Below are 22,488 nucleotides of genomic sequence, written 5' to 3' on the forward strand. Positions count from 1 at the left end.
CGAGCCTAGTATCATTTAATAATGGCGGCGTAATTTCTGGAATATTGTGTTTCTTAGTGAACAATACTAGCTCTGCCTTGCTAAAAATTTAGTCCGCGTGACACAGCCTAACCCTTCGGTTAGATCTGCACAGCGTTGAAACTCCAAGCGTTGAAACTCTTGATCTGCCCGTGATCATCTAGTCAATTAATTTCCTGATCTCGCCCGTTTTGGGCTTAGTGCTATCTCTGTGGATTTTCCTTTAAAATACGCATACAGCGAAACTAACATTTTTTTAGATCTATATTGCTTCTTAGGCGTAGTTTCATTAGCTTTTCCAGCGTTATTGTGTAAGCTTTTGTCCGCTGAGCTGGGAATATACCGTCTAGTCCCAGTGATTTGAAGAGCTTGAAACTGCCCATTGCCCCGTATACGAGCTCGTACATTACTATCTGACACTATATTTACAGGGATGAATTCGGTCTCAACTCCACTGTAACTAAATATGTTTCGAGTATAAAAAAAAAAATTCCAATAGTTTCTATCAAATAATTTGGGATTACTGACTTTAAAGACTTTTTTCTTTTATGACTTACTGCTTTCATATGGTGAAGTTGAAACTGATACCTAGCTTCAGTGAGATCTATCAGTTATTGTCTAACAAATTTATTGAATGTATATTGCCACGATATTTACTCCCTAAGAACACATACTTATTTCTGTTATGACAAGACCTTCACTATTGTGATGAAATATCCAAATATCATTTTATCTATGAGCGATCGTCATGACCACAATTGAAATTTAGCATATTCCAACTCATGTCATTATAACTACTAAACAAGCAGTGTTTTAATCATTTATCCATCCGAAGTCGCTCTTAATCTTCTCAAAAAGCGGTGCCGTATTGTTAGACGAATAATTTAGCTTCAATTAAACTGAAACTTCATTTGGCATTACTAAGGAGCAGTAGGTCTATGTATGGAGTGACAGCCCGCCAGTTTAACCTAACATAACCTAACTCAATAAATGGATAGGGCACAGCAATGATATCATTAAGGATACACATACTATAGCGAATTAGGAATTGGTAAGATCCATTGATTTTATACATATTTCAGAGTTCAACTATCTTATTAACTGTTATATTATACTTAATTTTTTATTTTCCTAATTTGATGCCGCTCTCTTAAGAAGAGTTTCGCCATTTGAAAGCACTTCATCTTTCCAAATGTGACTTCTAACTTAGTAAAGAGTTTTATAGAGCAGATTATAATGTTATTAAAAAAGAGTTCTTTTGCCACTCGCTTTCTTCGGGTAAGAGAACTTATTGCTGTTCTACTTCCTTCTATAGTTTTTGAGTAAATAAGAATTAATTTTTCGTTCATTTTTATTTTAAATAAATTATCGTAATTATTTATACATTTGTAATTTTACATGGTTTTAATTACAATAATAAACATTAAGTTTTAAACATTTAATGAAAAGATGCTCACTCCGCTTTGCCGAGTGTCCTTATATTCAGTGAAGACGAAAAATGTAAATATTCCATGTTTACATTTTTGCAGGACAAAGGCAAAGCCATGTATAATAAGATATGGCAACTTTAATGGAAAATGATAGTGAATGTTTGTTATAATTATTATATGTAAATGTACAATAATTGAGCTTAAAAACTAATGGCAACCTTAACGAGGTTGTACGAAAATTATATATTTGATTTCTTTGTAATCAAATTTTATATTTTAGTTGCTCCACCAGGAGAACATTTTGTTATCGTTAAAATAAATTAGTTTTGTGATGATAACTAGCTTCGGTCATATGTATTATCACCTCGGGTCGAGAGCCATCTCATAACGGATAGCGCGTGCGCCACAGTAGCGACTTGTATTCGTAAAAATACCCCATCTACCGTTATTTATATGTAGGTCGCTAATGCTTCGCTACATCATCATCGATTTCGGCCGCTACAATCGGCTTAATTTCCTGCACTGTCGCCACTTCTTCGCCATCGGCGTTTACTTGTACCTCAACTTTGTCAGATTCGGCTACTTCAGGCTCGTGTTCGTCGTCGGGCGTGGCATCTTCTTGTATGTCTGTGTCGGAACGGCTTTGTGCGCCATGACCGTATATATCATTGTTTTGATTCGTGATCACCTGTACGGTGCGCTGATGCTGTACACCCTTTTGTTGGGGTTGCTCAATGGCGGTTAATATCGATTGTAGTAAGCCTTCCGAGAGTATTTCTTCGTGGTTGGACGACTGTTCGGTTTGTATCGATTTTGCGCCATCGCCGGCTATGTCCAGTTGGAAAGTGGGTTCATATTGAGAGTGCGCCGCGCCACTGACCTGTTCGGGTGACAGCTGTATGGATTGAGATTTCTGCGCGGAAATCACATTTAGACCATCGAGACCGGGCAGTTCATGAGGATTAGTGCCATCTGGTAGCGCCGCTACAGAGGACTTCTGTGAAGCATAGCCGTCATAGTCGTGATCGAGATGATTACCGCCTGACGGTAGTCCGTAGCTATCGGCTGGTTCTTGTTCAACAAACTGTGTGTGTGTCTCAGCCACAGGTATGCTTTGCGAGATAGCGTTGTAGGCGTTAGCTGAGCTGCTCGAGACTGAGTTTGAGACGGAGTATTGTTGCGAGTGCTGTTGTTGGAACTGGTGTTGCTGTTGCTGTTGTTGCTGATACTGGTTTTGTTGTTGGTATTGATTTTGTTGCTGCAATTGATAGCCTGCACTGACTAGATTCGGTCCCTGACCACAATCATGCACCTGTGTGAAGCGCGGTTCCTGTTGCAGTGGCAATGCTTGCGCGTGTATGAGTTGCTCATTGTGCTGCGAGGCTGAATATGAGTTTTCGAAGCTAGAGCTGGAGGATGCACTACTCTGTTGTTGGAAGGTTACCGGGCCAGTTTGTTGTATCGGTGGCAGATATTGTTGAGATGGTGGTGGTGGGGGTTGTGCGAAGGGGCGACCATGTTGTGGTGGCGGCGGTGGTGGGGGTAGATACTGTTGTTGCGGTGGTGGTGGTGGCAAGGGTGGACCATATTGATTTTGAGCGTTGCCGCGATGCTCCTGTAAGGGGGGTAAAATTTGAAATTGGGGTTGTGGAGGAGGTGGAGACAATGGTGGAAATTCTTGGAATGAACCATGCTGTTGGAATTGTTGTTGTTGTTGATGTTGGAAGTGTTGTGTGTTTTGTTGATGATTGTGATGTTCGTGTTGCTGATTTACCTGTGTGAAGACCTGAGGCGGTTGCGGTTGTGGCAACTGCTGCTCAAGTACGCCGATGGGTACATTTATTTGAGCTGGTGGTGGTGGAGGTGGACTATATTCGGAACCAATCCCGTTATCGGCGATTTCATTCGCAGCAGGTGGTATGTAAGTGGGCGGCTGAGTTCGTGGTTTAACACCGAATTGATCCAAATGTTGCACGGTAGCACCAATAGATTCAAGCAGCCCTTGAGGTACTGGTGGCCGGAACGATACTGGTCGACTAGGTTGCGAAGCACCATGCGTTGGAACATTCAGTACATTGCCGGATTGCGAGCCATAATGTAAACCAGCTTGAGAGGAAGAATGTTGGCTTTCTACGAACAGAGCTGCGCTGGAAGGTGGTGGTGGAGGAAGTCCGTAATTGTCACTAGGTGGCAATGGTGGTGGTGGTCCGTAATTGCCACTTGGTGGAGGCAATTGGGATGGTGGTGGTCCATAATTGCCACTTGGTGGTGGAAGGTAGTTACCACTTGGTGGTGGGCCGTAACTATCTACTGGCGGTGGCGGCGGTGGTCCGTAATTACCACCGGGTGGAATTAATCCACCACCAATGCTATTGTGTTTATGTGCGTGTATTGAGCCGGGCGCATAAGAGTCTGATGGTGGTTTGCTATACGAATCATCGCCAAAGCCAAGAGAAGCCTGTTGGAATAAACAATTACAATATATATATCGCATCTTGTATTTTTATCTAAACATTCTAGCACTCACCTGTAAAACATCAGTTTCGATGGAGTTAATATTTTGTTGCTTGAAATCACCCGCTGGTCCCGATGGTGGCAATTGCGGTCCATGGTTGGACGCACCGAACCCACCTGATTGTAATGCAACAGCTACAAGTTGTTCATCAGTCAATCCAGCAATAATGCTACCACCACTGCCAGTTGCACCACCATGAATGCCTCCGGTGCCGCCAGGAATACTTGCACCACCGCTATACTGTGTGCCGAAGCTACCTTGTGCGACATGACTATAACCAGATTGAGTATCAATGTTGTTGCCTTCTACATACGAGCCTACAGGTGCTGGTATTGGCTTCCAACCATCGCAAGCTGTGTGAAATGGTGCTTGTGAGCCGCTAACACTGTGCGTATGACCTGAGGCATCTATTTGGATTTGTACTTGTTTTACTGGACCGCCGCCATTACCGTGATGATGACCACCGGAGGAACCACCACTGCCGCCACCGCTTGCTAGTATAATCGTTGTTTCGGGCACTTTGTTGAAGTTGGCAGGCGCTGGACCGGGGCCGGTAAGTCCTAAAGCCAATAGCGGTGGACCATATGAAGGCTTAGGGGGCCCATACACAGGTTTGGGTGGCAAATTTAGCGGTCCTGAGGGTGGTGGACCATAAGAACTGGCTGGGGAATGTTCAGGTTTGAACAGCGGTGCAGGTAATGGTGAAGGCAGCGACTGTGGTGGTGGTCCATAGCTGGGACGAGGTGGTGGGCCATATTGTGGTGATGGCTTCGATGGTGGTGGTCCGTATTGGGGCGCAGGACGTGGTGGTGGGCCATACTGCGCTTGCGGTGGTCCATAATTGGGCGCAGGCTTATGCTGGATATGTGGTGGACCATAGAATGGCTTTGGCACACCGAAATGCGTTTTAATTTGTTCATTGAAGCCACTGTTAAAGCTATTGCTGCTGCTACTACTTGAAGAGAAGCTGCCACCATTACCGCCGCTAATGAATTTGGGTGGTCCATATTTTAGTGCTGGAGGGCCATATTCACGAAACGGTATCTGCTGTGGTACGCCGTATTCACGATGTGGCTGCCGCTGTGGTGGTGGTGGGCCATATTGTGGCCGCGGCTTCACAACAACGGCATCACTGAAGCTGACCGCTAGCAGGAGGGTTACTACTGTTATCCGCAAAATCATCTGCAAGAAAGAAGTAAAATGATTTTTTTGATTAGTTTAACTAAATTTTAAAGTAAAGCTAATTATTTTAAGGATATTTATCACAAAAGTTTAGTACGTTTTGGGGTTAGGATGTAAGCTAAAGTATTGAACTCTCCCATACCGTATATACCGTTTTCAAGGAGACATTTCTGGCAAACCTAGTGGGAATGCTGTCTTCTCAAACGTTCCGTTATATAAATACTTTAATTAGTTTAGACTTAACAGAAAAATTGAAGACGAAGAAAACTTGATCTCATGGTGAACTGTGCCTTATGTGTTCAACCTACCTTGACTAAAATAACTTAATAAAAAAATTACTACTAGATATTTTTTTTTTCTCCTCACATATTAATATTTCGATGATAGCGACGTCTTATGTTGCTCCAAATATGTTGTTATAAAAGTAATCTCTATCTGTCTTCAATATTTTAGGAAGGTTCCAAAAAGGCAGCTACTATAAAAAACTTTTTTAAGGCTTAGCAAATTATTTGTTTATGCCAATTTTAAAGATGTGTCGAGAACTTCTGTGGAGTTTAAATTTTAAATTATTACTATTTAAAAGCTGGCTTTCGTGGATTTGAGTGACTTTAGTTTTACATATACAATTGAATCTAATACAACTCTAGGTACAGCTGCGTGAAATATCAAAAATATGTACAATACTTGAGTGTATTGTTCAAGAAAGATTTATTTTTAAATTCCCAATTTTTAATTTAAAATAGTATTATTTTTTTTTTTTTATTTCAAAACCTAATTCTATAATCTGAAAAAATGTTTGCTTGCTATAATTGATCACATTGCTGCTCAACTCAACCATACAGTTATTACCCACGCAGTTGAGTGAACAGCTGCGCTAGACTGCCTGCCTCTGAGCTAAGTTGACTCGAGTTGAGTTGGTTAATGATATCGCAGATTAATTACAATCAAATTAATTTCAGTAGACATTTTCATTGAAATTTCGACACGGCAAATCATTAAAACAATTTATGCATGTATGTGTGTGCTTATGCATTTCAATGCACATAAAATTTGCGCATTTGCGTTTTATCGCGCACAAACAAAAACAATAAAAAAATGTGTAGTGGCATCGCACTTTCACCTAACGCTCTGTATTGGCATGTTGCACGCTATTTTGGTATTGTGGCACAATGCTGCTGGTGGTCCGTTAGTTGGAGCTTACATATCTAGGTGTATAGCCCCAACTTGGGGCGCATCAAACTGAATTTGAAATGGAATTTAATTATGAAACTGAAATTAGTAGAAAACAAAAAATACAATAACCACAAGCACTAAAGCAAAAGCAACAACAATAACACTAAAAATAGCAAAATGCCTAATACAGGTGCTTATGCGCAGAATTAGTTGACTGTGAGTTGGCCTGACTGCCGCACATATTTTGTAGGTGTGTATTTTTTTATATTTGTATATGTTTATTAGGGTGGGCCAAAAGAAACATTTTCTGTTTGCTCAGATGCCGTGAAAATGTCGTTCGAGTTGACAGGTGGCGTGTTGTTATTTGATTTCCTATATAAATAACACAGGAATATTATCTTATTTTGTTGAATGTTTCCTGCATTTTGTAAATTATATTTGATGGGTGCTCAACTGGCAATAGCTACCGCTACAAGGTCTTACCGAAGACTTTAACCTGTTACCACAGGGAGCAGAAAGCCCTTGGATTTCGGTCCAATCTGCTCATTGGCCTTGGTGCTTTGGGAAGATTCGTGGTGGCCGTGATTTAAACCTGAATGCAGGAAGAACTGAAAAACCGGACCCATAGCACGCTGAGCTCTTAAGCACCGTGAGGTTGGGCTTTTGCCTGCATTTTTAAAAAATTGTTTTTTTTTCACAAAATAATTCTTTAAAATAAATTTTTTTCAATCATTTCGGATGATCGGATATTTCTAAGGATAAAAATTAAAAGTTTTTTTTTTGGCCCACCCTAAAAATATCTTTGTATGTGCGTTTGTGCGTGTGTTCAATTGCGTCACAATACCGCACAGCGTCATGTCAAAGGGACGATGGCAGCTAACTAACTAATGTGGCACGCGGCTGACTCAGTCATCAGCGGGACTCACGGACACATTTTTGCTGTTGTTTTTAACGTTGTTGTCTGCATGATAGTAGGTCGATTGGTCACATTGACTTTGTGCATCGCTGCCAATATGCAGGCGCGTACATTTCAAACTGAAAATTTTCATGCAAATGCACACGGTCACAAATACACACAGACTCACATACATTCTCTCCCACACTCACGCAAACATGCACTTGTATATTTATGCCTGCATATTGATTCACCAACGCATTAAACTTGTTTCGCTGAATTTTCGGGACCGCCTGTGTCGTTTGTCAAACAACAGACTATTTTCCGTTTGGCTGTCATTCGCTTTGTGGCACTTTTTATTTATTGTCAACCACACATTTTGCGGCTGGCTTTTGGCATTTAATGCGGCGACTGTCGACTGGCGGTTGGCTCGCTGTTGTGGCCCATTGATTTTATTAAATTTTCAACAGCTTTCTGTGTTGCCGTTTTGCTGTTAAGGATGTTGCTGTTGTTGTTGTCGGTGATATGCCAGTTTGCCGTGACAATTATTGGCGCGTCACCGCTTTAAACTTACATATATTGTATGTATGTATGTATGCGATGGTATAGCGCGCCAAAAGCCAAAAGCCCTACTGCCATGATTACATTCGCGAGGCACCATTGACCCTCTGGTTTTATGCGATCGAGCGTGTGTGGTTGGGTATTTATGCCGCACCTGTGTGCCGGCGTGTGTTGCCACCCATCAGTGCTGGTTGCTGCCAACGCATTTGACAGGTGCCGCGAGTTTTCTCATGTTTATTTATAAATGCATATGAGCCCGTGTTTATTCCCACAACTTCCATACATTTGATTAGTCCATAAACCTAAATATGGTGGTGTGCGTGCATTTTATGTATTAATTACTAAATTTTCAACAAAAACTGAGCGTCTATCATCACTATAAATACATATTACATGTATATTTATTTTTATTTAGTTTAAAATTTATTTTTCTTTAAAAATATACATGAACTATATCCGGCAAATTGCTTGTTAGTATAAATTCAATATAATTTGAGCGGCACTCATTATATTGTATGAGATTTAAAAAATCTATTCTTTTTTTCATATTTCATTAAAAATAACATGCATATAATTAAGTAATAAATCGAATCTCAAATAGTTTTTCGTTACAGACTGCTAAAGTCTAGCTATCAGTTTATCTTTAAACACATTTTTTTTTAAAACAGAATTTCTACAATTTGCTTGAGTGATTATTTGGAGACACATGAACTGAATACTATCACTCCGCATGTTGTACTTGTATATAGAGTTCTCCATTTAATGACATTTTGGTTCTGTTGTTTTAGTAAAATTCAACTGTTTTTATCTTCTAGTGAGAATTTTGTTTGAGGTTTCATCCACGGAAAAGTCCGTAACCACTGTAGTGGTGGAAACCTGATTTTAGCGCGTCGGAAATCGCATATATCCCAAAAACTTTAATTTTTATTTTACGGAATATTCTTAAACTATATATACACCTAAAACTTTAAAACAATTCATACAGTAGTATTTTTTAAAATACCCCAAAATCTTTTTGGGCTGTCTCACCAATTGGCTAAGGCAAGAAAAATTGAACTAGAAATTATGACAGTTTCGTCTCGTTACATTTCTTAGAGTGCGTTTGACAGACAAACACATTAGATCATGGCGTAATGTAGGAGATATTGGTATTGTTATTGAAGTTTATGCCGCTCTATTCTATGATCCTTGCACTAAAGTGTACAATAAATATGTTAAATAGATGAATTGCAATATGTTTATTATTGATCTATTAACCAAAATTTTTTAATTTAAAGATTTTTTGATTTACTCAAGTAAGATTGCATAGCTTTCATATTTTTAACATTTTTACCACAATTTCAAGACAAGAATTCCTTAGGGATTTTCAAACAACTAGGTGGAATACAAATACAAAACATTTTTAGGGACCTCGGCTTGGTTTTTGGTTGATAAGGTTGAGGTGCGGCATACTCGGTAGAACAACAGAATTTAGTCAGAATCGATGACTGTCATTTCAACAGCATTACTTAAAAATTTTTGGGAATTTTAATATTTTTATAACAATTATTAATATTTTGTAACATGCCTTGTTGGTGGTAAATTTGCTGTAGTTTTTAGTCTTTTTTAGTTTAGTTCAACTCAAACGTTAATTTTTTTCTGAAAAGATACTTAGAGACCAGTGCTGAAACGAAAATGGAATAACGTGAAAGAAATTTATAGTAGGTTAAAACCCATCGAAAACGAAAGATAAAATAACAGAAATGGAAGGAAAAAGACTTTAAGAGCAAGCCAATTCGTGAAGTGCAAAGTAAGGGCATGGTTGAATTTTAAAGGGATAAAAACGGTACAACTTATCTACACCTTTAGGATCCGTACCTATTTAGGTTAGGTTAGGTTAGGAGGTCGATCCCAGAAGGGATCCCACTTGGACAGCTTAAGACGCCAGTCCGTTGTGATACCTACGACTCCTATAGTCCGGATCAAAAGACCCTTACAAGTCGACGAGACGTCTTGTGCTGACTACAAACTTGTTAAGACGGCCAATATCCATTACGGATAGGTATTCAGGACCGCCAAACGTGTGATTGCCGAGATATTTCAATCGCAGCCTAGCGAATGCCGGACATTGGAGGAGAAAGTGCTGGGATGATTCCACCTCGCCCTCCTTTATACAACTTTGGCAACTGGCATCGGGTAGTACACCAAGCCGTACCGCATGAGTGCCCATTGGACAGTGTCCAGTGAGAACTCCTACAATAGCGGCTAGATGCACTTTTCTCAGGGCGAGAAGTTCCCCCGACCTCCTGCGATCCACTCTTGGCCAGAAGGATCTCGCGGTCGCACAGGACCTAGTCGTCGACCAACGTCTGCTGAGTGCACGCGAGGTTCATTGATCCAAAGTTAGAGCGCAGGACGCTAACGGAGATCCTACCCGATCCCATTCCGATGTGAGCGGGGCAAAGGTGCCCCCCCTGGCTAGCTCATCGGCTTTGCAGTTTCCAGCGATTCCGCTGTGACCAGGCACCCAAACGAGCCTGATGTTGAAATAGCCAGACGCTACCTCTAAAGAGGACAGACACTCCTTGACTAGCTTTGATTGCACGGTACGCGCGCTTAAAGCTAGTATTGCTGCCCTACTATCAGAGTGAATGCTCACTTCTACAAACGAGACCTATTTAATTTTACCGTACCTATTTAACATAACTTCAAAATTTATAAGAAAATTTGTAATATCCAAACTTTTGGATTTTTGATTTTTATATTGTATAAAAAAAAGTGTTTCTAACATGAATCTAGGTGTAAACTTACCTTCTTATGCCTCAAACACACTGTATTTCTCATTTTTAATATTAAGAAGGAAACCATATTTCGATTTAAACTCGAAAAAAACCTTAATATTTAATCAAAAATTCCCCACGTCAAAAGCACAGACTTTTTTGAAATGTCAGTCTGCACAATGTTTGTTGTAATAACTACTTTCTGACGGTATAAAAATATACTATATATATAAACATTACTCTAGTAAATGTTTTGAGAAATTGCAAAAAAAGATGCGAAATTGAAAGCAAGTATTTCGATTACGGAGGCTAACTTCGACAAACGGAGAAACTACTTTTTAAATAGGTCTCAATCTGAAATGTTGTAGGGTTTCGTAATAATATTTGCACTTGATTTTCCATTCAAATTTTTTAAAAGTAATAACTAACGTTTTATTCAAAAAGTAATACAACGATACGATATCATAAGAAAATTGGTAATATACAATAATATATATATGCGAAAATAATAATGAAAAATTTTGAAAACAATTGAAAGAGTAAGTTTCTAAAATTATTTCTATTTTTTTAAGATTTAATTTGACAGATAAAAAATTTTACATATTATATGACAAAATTAAAAAAGAAATAAATCCAGTGGAAATTTTTTAAAAAGTTATTTAAGAGTAGAAGATTAAAAGTCATTGCGAACATATCAAAAATCATAAAAAAGTGAATTTATAATTTCTATGCCATTATTTCAACATTTTCGGATGCCAAGTGTAAGTAAGAAAACTAAAATTTTCCTGAAAAAATTTTATATTTTATTTTCAGACTATATAAAAATTCGTGATGCTTGAAGGAAATTTCGTTTGTACATACATATCTATGTGTATTATATTATTCACCCGAGTTTATTATATATCATATAATTTATCTCTTCTCCCTTCATCTTAACACTTCTTGCAGATATAGCATTCACATTGCAATGTATTTGCCTTGACTTTCCTTATGGTTACAATTATTTCGTGACTAGAAGTAACAACAATAACAACAGCAAACAGAAGCAACAGCTGCTGGAACAGTAATACTACACAACCATAACATTTAGACAACGAAGCAACAGTCAGCCGTTATTTCGTGCATTATCAACTATACCACAACAACAACAATATGATAGAAATTTCTGCAGTTGTTACTGCATCTGCATTTTATGTCACTTTGTGGGTGTCACTCATTTTCGTGACACATTTTATGGCGCATTTACATTTTTATCATCGTGGCTTTATTGTTGCTTTCGAACAGCTTTGCATCCAACCCTGGTGCACACATTTGTACAATCATTCCTAAAAATAGCAAATTCACCGTCGTCGTGGTTGCTGGTTTTATGGTGAAAGTTGTGTACTTCGATTATGACGTAGACTTCATTGACTTTGACAGTCACGTCGCGCTGCCGTCATTGTTCAGCGTGGCGTTGGCGCTGGTGCTGGTGGCTGTGCAGCCTAATGAACATAATTTATTTGAGTTACTGTTATTTCTATGCGACGAGAGTTGCGGCCGCGCGCAAATATTTGCAAATGAAAAATATCTATTTAACGGCTTTTGTCCACGCGGTGCGTCGCGCAGGCGTCCCACACCTTTCGTTGAGCTGTCAATCACTTTCGTTTTAATGCGTGCGGCTATATTTGCTTTTGTTGCTTACGTAATATTGTTTGTTTGATATTTTATATTTAGCGCCTTTATAGAAATTTCTCTGCTTCCCTCTGCCTCTCTCTTGGGCGTGTAATTTGCGCAAAATTAACTGTAGTTACTCGATTTGCACAATTGGTCGCTGCTGAATGCCACATTGTTGTTGCCGCAGCCGCAGCATTACTTGCCGACAATCTTAATGAGCGGTAATTGCTGCCTTTATGCGACGGCTTAGGCCCTAGCTTTGTACATTTTGCTGTGACCAATTTTATGCTTGCTTCATGCTTCCGCTTTATTGCTGTTCTTTGATTTATTTCTTCTTCGTTTTGTTGTTTTGCGGATCTCCAATTGCTCTGACGTGATGTAATATTTGCTGAGTATTTCTTTTTTATTGTTAGCTAATTTTGCAAAATTACATTTTGTGCTGTGACTGATTAGCGTTTCTTTGGATTATTATGGAAGTTAATAGTTTTCGCAGCAAATTATTTTCATATTAACTCGCAAATGGCATTGATACAACGATTTTTAGAAGCTATAAGAGCAGCAACTAGCGGTCATAAGACTCAAGAACTATAAAACCTTAAAATTGCTAGACTCAAATACTACAGCGTCTACATTTTTGAGACAAAAATTGCAGATAAATCTGCTTGACTAAAGTAGTAAATAGGATATAATTTATTCAGGTTTATATAAATTTCTAGCTGCCTCCATTTGTTTGCCTTTACTTAAAAAAGTTTAACTCGACTTAAGGGGCTCGTATCCACTTGGGCATTTTAAACACCACTACATATATCGAATGTGCATATATTTGAGAATATTTTGCGAAAATTTAAACCGACAAAAAGATTCGCATATCTATCTTTTCAGAGTCGGTATGAAAAAAAAATCTCGGATACGGTTTGACCGGTCGAATTGAAATTTTCACACGACTTTTTCATTTCATGGTAATGGTCAAAGGAATAAGATAACAATTTCGATTTTTTAGCTGTAATTTTCTTTAAAACTTCAAAAATCACAATTTTTACAATAATTTTGGTTTTTGGATTTAATAATTTTAAGCAAAAAATCTTTTCTCCCGCCAGACGCCTTTTTTAAGATCCTCCTGTAGATAGGTAACGCTTTCAAAGCAATTCAAAATGTTCACAACCAAGCGCCGATTATAAAAGTACATTAAGTTTCCTAAATGTGTATAGTTTTTTTATTAAATTAAATATGTTTGCATTACAAAGTCGGTGATTAAAGATTTGAAAACCTTGAATTGTACAAATTTTATTCCTTTCAGTGAAAATTTCAATATTTGGGCTTGGTAGACATTGAACACATATACTAAAATATTTTTATCTTTTGTTGAGAGAGAACGATGTTTTTATGATCTGCGAGGCTGTAATGATTACTAGAACATTTGCTTAAAGTTATCTTTAGCTCAGTTCCATTTGACAAATTTGCTGAAAAGCGAGTAATTTTCATTTCTTTTTTCTGTTTCATTAATCGATATTATACACTATCTGATTATTATATTGATCAACGGGTAAATTGATATTTCATGAAATCATTTATTACTATGATACATATGGAATGTTTATTATCATTCGAAAGAAAATTCTGTGACATTTATTTTTTGAAGATTAGCGACTACGTCTCAGATGATCCCTCCGTTGAGTTCAATTTTCGATTATTCGTTCGAGCATTTTGACTGGCAATTGTCGAATAACTCACGTGATGTTTTGCTCCAAGGCCACCGGCCCACAAACCACAACAAACCTTTGTCTTTTATGGTTGAAATAGCATCTCTTGAATCTTTTCAGGTTGCTCTTCGTTCGTAATAAAGTTGAACGATTTGTTCAGGTGTAAGTCTTTCCCTAATAAAATGCCAAACAATACTGAACAAACATAACATAAAGTGTGATACGACTCACGCGTGATCTGTCAAAAAAAGGCTATTGAAGAAAGTACCTCTATTTGGATCACCTGTTGCAAAATTTAAATTGTCTTGTGTGTACAAAAAATGTTGGTACGTATATAGGAAGTCAAAATTATTATCATATCTCTCTACTTCCTTTAAAAACAATTTAAAAACATTCTCTGGAGTTTTGTTTATACTTTTATTTGCTAAATTGTTTGCTAAATCCGCCTTATTAATCAACTACAAATTGAAATTAGCAAAACAAAATAATTTCCTCTCCAGCGAACCGGGTAACTTATCGTATTTTACGCCTCACATCGCTATCCTCAACGGAGCGCTTAATTGCCGATCGCAGAAAAGCGTTAAAGCGTATTAAATGAAGACACCTGTTGATATAAGGCCGCCTAGTTGTACTCTCATGGCAGCAACAGCTTACATGCTGAGCATGTGCGCATGCTCGGTTACATTAAAAGATACCGGGGGCCAATACAAAGCCACAACACGTATGACAGCTGGAGCTCAAGGGGCATGACAAATGTTTAAACTCCAAACAGTTATGTACTTACGTGTGAATTGGAGTACGCGATGTGGAATGTGCGGTTAATTAAACGGCATTTATTCGCACGATCGACACCAAAGGTGGAAACATGCGTGTTCGTCTGTACGATATTAAGTTGTTTGATAAGTTGGCGCATGCGTGTTGTTGTAAAAGGTAAATTGAATGTAGTGCAGCTAATTACTTAATAAACTTGTAAAGGGGTGTTGTAAATCCGCTTAATTGGCGCATTTTAAAATACTGTGCTCGTCTATGTAGCATAAGAGTAGTTTATTTGAATAAGATAAAAAAAAGTTAACGCTATTAGATTGATTGGAGATCTTAAGTTTCATATTTATTCATGAGTATGTCTTACCAGAAGACTTTAGTTGGAATTATTTACAGTGAAAATTTGAACAGGCGTCCATTTGATGATTTATGGTCGGAAAATATTTACCGTCAATAAATTAATATATTGAGTTTTGAACTTTTTCGAGAGTCTAAGGACAGGTTGAATAGAAGTTATTGAAAGTGCATCAAAAATTTTTTTCTGACTGTATATAATACATACTTGTATAAGGTAGTAATATTATTTTAAGGGTCTTCTTTCATAAGAAAGAGGAGCAAGGTAGAAAGTACCCCGACATACCATTTTCCATTTAAGTCGGCGAAGCTCAGAAATTAGGACGTACTCATAAACGCGAGCAGTTCCTACAAACCCAAAAAAGAATCGATTTTTCTTGCACATACCTATTTAGTCGCGTCACAATACTAAATATTAGCCAACGCACCACTTCAGCTATTGATCCATTCGTCAAGACGGCACTAAGTCATTAATTGAGTAAACCGAAAAACTTTCACTCTCTTTGCAAGTGGCAAATAAAAAATGCAAATAAAAAACGGCTTAGAAATTATTTTCATTTCTTATTAGCTATTTGCTATTTGTGTTGTGTTTACATATTCCCTCTTTTTGTTTTGTTATTGAATTGTTTTGCATGGTTTATTTGTTGTGCTCGTTGGCTCATCATTTTCTTACACAATTTGTTGCTTGGCGCCTTTATGTCTTTTCTATGTCTCGATTTTTACAAACATTTTTTAAATACCTGCATTGCGTAGAGTTTTTCAGGCTTTGTCGCCGACTTTGGTGTCTCTGGTATTGGAAAATATGTTTACTATAGCAATTAACTTCAATTTGCATTCGTGTGAATAAGTAAAAATGTTTCTCTATTATAATATATGTTTTAAAGTGCTGGTTGTGAGTTATTTATTTAAGTTTTTAGGTTTCTTAGTTTCAAAAAGTTGTTTGCTTTTAACCATGCAATTTTAAATAAAACATAAAACATCAACGAAACAAAGAAATTAAGATTTTTGAACTAGTAGCGTAATCGATGAAAAATTTTAAAAATTTGAAACTTGCCCAAGAAATACTTGATAGTTTTGTGCAATTGAAGACTTTACTTTTTTCCATATTTTTTTTTTTATTTATTAGCATTAAATGCTATTTCTATAATTACGGAAACTCAAAATGTGTAAATAATTTATTTATTTATATTTATTTAGAAACTAATATATAAAATTTTTACTTTTTCAAATTAGTCTAAACATTTTCAATGATTTTTTTTAATCCAAATTTTACAAATATTTTCCTTTTGATCATTTAAGGTCTTCGATTGCGATCTTGAAAAGGTAAATAGTTTTCACCGATATGCGAAATTGGTACGAAATCTTATTATTTTCTCAGGAATATTAAGGCTCACTGCTTATATAATAAGCCAAAATATTTTTTTTTATGTTTTTCAGGCAAAATATTGGAAACGTATTTTGTTATTTCGTCTTAATATGACACATTTTGGAGTTGTAAATTTCGAAAATTTCAACTTTTGAAAAAACTACCTTTAATCATTTGCGTATACGGAGAAAATTAATTAAATATAAAAAATCGATGAGATAAATGTTGAGTTTTTTTTCTAAATAAAATGTACGTTTTTATACACAAATAATTTTTTTTTTCAAATTTGGAACTAATTTTATTCAGTTTATTTTCATTGAAAATTGTACATTAGTTTCTTCAGTAACGACTGTATAAATTTGGGAATGGACCGTTATAAACTCCGTCCGCAATAAATTGTTAGTCTTTAACGCTTGTTCAATATTTGCCTCAAAGAAAACAAAAATAAATGTTTTCTACGAAAAAAATGTTTGAATGTAAATTTTCGATGGAATGAGCAGCGTGACGACTGAGTCGATTTAGCCATGTAGGTCTGTCTGTCAGTATGTATGTCCCTCAGTTTTTGAGATATCTTTCACCCGTCCTTTTCTCACTAGGAAGATGTTCATTTGTCGGAACGGTCGAAATCGAAACAGTATAGTATATAGCTAACATACAAACTAAGCGTTCGGAATAAAGGGCTTGTATGGAAAACTTTTTCATTTGTCAAGATATCTTCGCGATATTTTGCATGAGTTATTATTTACTAAAATGGTGTAATCTTCGAAGAGTTTTAAACTTCCATTATCGTATGTTTAACGGATTATCGGATCTTAATATTCCGTCCGCACTGTCCTGTGCCATCAGTTAATTGTAATTTCACTTTAAGTGAACATAGTACAACAAAATTTGAAAAAACTTATGCAAAATATTGTTTTTTTTTTCTTTTATTCTAATCAAAATAATATTCTTTCCATATCACTTTCTTTAATTCCCTTTAATTGCCTTAAAAGTTTTGTGTTAATTATTTTTGTCAATATTTTATCCTCTAACGCCTGCTGGACCGTTCTCAACCCTCATCAAACCCTAATCAATAGCTGCAATTAATTAAGGGTTTACTTCGTGACTACAAACTGTCATCAAGTAACTTTTTTCCTTTAACTGAACATATTTTAAATAAAAAACAGAAATATATAAACATGAGAATTCTTCTAACACTTAGCAGAAGCAAGCCTGTTAATAGTAGTTGCATATAATGCAAAAGAATTTGAAGGCATGAAATACATTTCTTGGAAGCAATATAAGTTTCGCATGAACTAATATAGCATGTTAATTGTGTGGAATCATATTTTATAAAAATACAATTTGTATTCAACACGCGTCCACATTGACTTTACGCACGTGTTAGTCAATTAACGTCATTGCTTTGCATCTAAGCCACAAAAACTTTAATTTACAAGACTCTTCGGTTGATTTTAGTTCATGTCGATGACTTGCAAGTAAAATAAATAAAACACTTAATGGGCTTGTTTTCAATCTAAACATTAAATTGCTGAGAATTTAAATGAAAGTTACAATTTAGTGTGCGAAATTTAATTTTCTAAAACAATTAGAAAGTGAAATGGCAGCCGCAAATAAACAAAAGTGAGTTGTTAATTTAATTTGGTTAATTGAAAAGATAAACTAAATAAGTATTTGAGTTGGCCAGTATATTGTAAATTACATATATATTTTTGTAGAATTACCTTGTGGTTCATGTTTCATATAAAACCAATAAACATTATAATAATTTAAGGCATTTAGAGAATAAATTATTTTGAATATTTGCATTTTGTTTGTAAAATTCCAGTTTCACTACTGCTATTAACTTTATATATGAAATAATTAACAGAAAATTGTGTTTTTCGAAATCAGGATGTAAATTACAAATTAAAAATACTGAGAAAATATTAATTGATATTTTTATATATGTATTATATATTTTGTAAATTTTTTTAAATAATTAACAAAAGTAAACATTCACAAATCGTAAATAAAAGTTTTCGTGGTAGACCTAATTCCGTTCCTATTTGCATTAGCGATGGCTACGAATTATCAATAGTGAAAAATTCGACAAATTTATTTTGTATACTGACTTAACGTGCAGACTATATATCACAGCCCAAGAAAATTAATTAAAAAAATGCGTTATTTTAATGGGTTCGATTTTGCAAACACGACGTCCATTTGATAAAACCTTTAGTTTAAACAATAAAATTTAAAAAATCAGATCCAAGCATTTGAAATATATTCAAGCAAGTCTTTTATCGACTATCGATAGTGTTCTTATTATCTATAAGCAACTATCATTTATCGGTAATTTTAAATTTTTCTTACTAAAATTGAAAAGTGGTGTTGCTTACTTTTTCTAACAAAAGGTTTTGTTTTCATTTTCTCTTAGAAAGTGTATTGTTGGCTCGACATAGCGTTAGCTTATTATTGTTGTTTTCTTCTTATAATGTAAATTTTTGGTCTCAAAATCATAAAACTAAAAATTCTTTAAATTTAATATGGTAGCTGTTAAATCACTTTTGAGCGTCGAAATATTTTTTTATTATAAGAAATTAAATTTTAATTAAATTTTAATATTTTTCTTATCTGTGGTATCTCGGCTAAGTGAGAACAATTTTGTGATTTTTTAGGATCAAGGATCCATTAAGTGTTGCGGTTGATAATGCGTTCTAATCGCAGCTACTACAAAATACAAACAGAAATATTTTTCGAACACTGAATCTAAGGTCATCGAATTATATTTTGGTGCCTTAAACTACTACATTTAATAACGTTCTAGACTCGCCAATTTCAAAACAGTCGTGACGCACACCATAAATTGGTCCCGTTTTGTATTTGCTAAGTTATGTGTTGTAGTATATACCATAAAACGAAACTAAGCAAAAACGTTAACTTCGGATAAATTAAATTTGTATTATTTTTCTTAAAGTGAAAACAAATCATTTTAAATAAAATCAACAAAATTCAGTAGAAAGTGCCTATACGCCCATATTAAACAAATACAAAGCAATATATGTATATGTACATAAAGATATTACAAACTTGTACATAATAAGAAAACAATAACAAATCAGAGAAATATGTTAATTTCAAAGTTCACTGTGCCCAGAGCAGCATCACAGAAGTCACTAGTTGCTCGTGGCGGCCTCATACACACAAACTAGTATGCGTGGGTGAAAATACCAACCTGGCACCCTCTTACATGCTTTACATACCCATATGTATATCTAATTGTGAAAACTTTCAAACATATTTATCTGCATACAACTTTGTATATCGAAAGTAAAAGTTACTCTTCGCCATGCGCATATTTTACAAACACCCATGCACGAACATATTTATAAAAAAGTTATTTGCGCAAGACAGCAACACGCTTGCTGGCCTGCCATCAGCTCTGGACTGCTTGTTCCCACCACTAACGAGCATCTTCATTTCACGATATTGAATATAAATCTTAACTTATTTTCTTTGAGATTTTTTCTCTGTAAACTCGGTATCGGCCTTTGGTGAATTTATTTCTTCTTCAATACTGTTTTTGCGTTTTCTTTTGACTTTTCGGCTGTTTACAAAGGCATATGTATGTGTGTGTAGGTATTCGAAAACTTTTTCATGTGTTTATCTTTATTTCCCTTCCCCTCTTTGCAACACCTACTGCTCATCAAATATTTGATAATTGTTTTCCGGCGAAATACGAAGCATTTTTTTCTCACATTTAGCGTGTGACATAAGCTGTACTTATATCTCAAGTGTCCGCAGCGGGATCTTGAGCTTTCGGCTCCACTTACACTTCAAAGCATTTTCCCATTATCTTACGCTGTGCAGCTGTGTCAATATCATCTTTGGTGTCTTATGTAATATTATTGCTAATATTTGTTGTTGTTGTTATTGTCGGTTGTGTTGGTCAGCTTAAGTCATTGCCAGTATTACCGCTATATTTTGTGGCAACCGAAACCGGTACAAGTAAATGAAATGTCTTACTTACTGCATGCACAACGATAAAAACATTACAACCATAAAAACAACAAATACGTAACAACAACAAGCACATCACATTATATGACTGCAGTTTGTTTATTTTTATTTGCAGGTACTGTATGGCAGATACCAGTTGCATAGGTATTTATGCATTTGCCATGCAATTTTCATGCATTTCACGTTCATGGTTCATGGACAAGCGAGTGAAGCGAGGGTGTGTGCAAAGTAGGAAGTATTAAATATATTTAACATATTTTAAGGCATTTACAGGGCGTGAAAAGTGCTGTACCATTACTTTTGTTCAGAGATTTTTTGACTTATGCCTTTTTTTTTGACGGTTTAAGTATTTATGGACAATTAAAATTAATTAATAATTATCGTGTCTAAATAAGCGCTAAATCAATAAAAGCAATTTGGCGGTTGAAATATATAAATATTGAAAATTTTTAGTTCAAAAAATAAAAAAATTTCACTAAATCATCATTAGTTAATACATGTATACGCTCTAAACTATAAAAAGAATATTGTTCGTTATAGTTGGAGAAAATTTTTTAAGCAGATGGGGATTACATATCTTGAAATTTTATTGACGAATGATCACTTCGCATTTGTTGCCTATTAGATGGCGGGGTCATGCCCATTTTTTCCAGATTTTTAGTCCACAGGTGCCCCCTACTACTGCAATCCCGTGCACTAAATTACAGGTTTATATCTTAATTTAGTGCTTAGTATGGCATTTTGTACTTGTAGGTTTCTGATTAATGGCGTTTTGTGGGAGGGTCGGATGGAAAAATCTGACTATCTGAGTCACTCGGATTTCAACTCGTCTCATCATCCTGGTCATTTATATATACATAAATAACTCGATATGTGACTTCATTATTTTTAGGTGATACGAACAAATGTTAGGTGAACGAAACTCGGTAGCAACATGTTGTAAGAGTATAAAAATTTAGTGACTGGCGCCAAAAATGTCAGTATTTCCAGTTAGGGGAATACAAAAAAAATAAAATAATGCTTACACCAATAGTTGGTTGAATAAAATTCAACACAAAGCCGGCAAACCAAATGAGAGGCACGGTAAATGTAGACATACATATATACTACATATATATGTTGTTGTTGTTATACTTCATATGTATGTATGTACACAAGTAGATAAACTAAAACTCGTAAACATAATTAGATCTGTTAATTAGGGGTTTTGTGCGCGGCTGATTGCTGAAAAGGAGAATTGATATGAAAATAAGCAAGAATGAAAAATATGATTCAACTACGTATCCACCGCTATAGTCTAAAAAGGCCTAAGGCGATGAAAGAGTATATCGTGTATTCTAAACAGCTTTAAAATGAAACACAACGCGTAGGAGAAATGCGCACTTTGATATCTAAATATGAGTTTGAAATGGATTAATAAAAAAAAGCGGAACTTATATAATATTTTAATCAATAGAGCGTTAAGGGGTTATATCCACTAGTGAATTAAAAAAAATCGATTTTTTTTGCACATATATTAAATGTACATACATTTCAGGATATAAATTTTGAGTTAATCCGGCAAATAATTGCGGAGTTATTAACGTAGTTCTAATAATTTTATACGCGTTTTTTTTTGGAACGCTGTATTCAGAGTCGTTGAGGAAAATTTCCCCAAAACGAAAATCGACTTTTTTTGGGAATTCGACCATTTTGTCAAAAATAAAAATTTTGTCTCGTCCTTCGAGAATCACCTGAATTCATTTATAATTTTAAGCAAAAAAATATTCTTCACCACCAGAAAACTTCTTTTCGAGGTCCTTCTGGAGATCAGCTAGTGACAAGAATACACAAATATTTTCAAAATGAGCCAAGGATTATAAAAACACATTAAATTTCTTATTTTATTTATATAAATTTTATTTATTTTATGTATGTATATAATGACTTTTAAAAGAATTCTCAAAAAGAAACATGTTTTTCTGACTTGCAAGTGGATATAACCACAGATAACAGATAACAGTAGAGTAAAAAATACATAATTGCCTTTCCTAATCCAATTTAAGATGAAAAATTTTAGGCTGTTTAAAATTTTGAAAAATTTTCCATTTTTAGGCAAGTTTCTTAGACTCTTCGTCA

The 22,488-nt window shown here is 35.6% G+C and overlaps 1 protein-coding gene across 2 annotated transcripts in view; it reads right to left on the reverse strand.

Moving 5' to 3' along the window:
* Positions 1–1,351: 1,351 nt before the first annotated feature.
* The window catches only part of LOC106616724 (uncharacterized), a 28,669-nt gene continuing 7,532 nt past the window's right edge, over positions 1,352–22,488 (reverse strand). Inside the window, exons 2-4 of one of the 2 annotated variants that reach the window (XM_014233569.3) lie at positions 3,976–5,145; positions 3,223–3,906; positions 1,352–3,063 (exon numbers count right to left, since the gene is read on the reverse strand). In XM_014233569.3, the coding sequence (XP_014089044.2) occupies positions 1,912–3,063; positions 3,223–3,906; positions 3,976–5,145 (3,006 nt within the window). In that variant the 3' untranslated portion in view covers positions 1,352–1,911. Of the gene's footprint in view, positions 3,907–3,975; positions 5,146–22,488 lie in introns of both variants that reach the window. The other variant, XM_014233568.3, reaches the window with a different exon arrangement.

This window comes from Bactrocera oleae, chromosome 5, assembly GCF_042242935.1.
Source record: "Bactrocera oleae isolate idBacOlea1 chromosome 5, idBacOlea1, whole genome shotgun sequence".
In the NCBI taxonomy this organism is placed as follows: domain Eukaryota; kingdom Metazoa; phylum Arthropoda; class Insecta; order Diptera; family Tephritidae; genus Bactrocera; species Bactrocera oleae.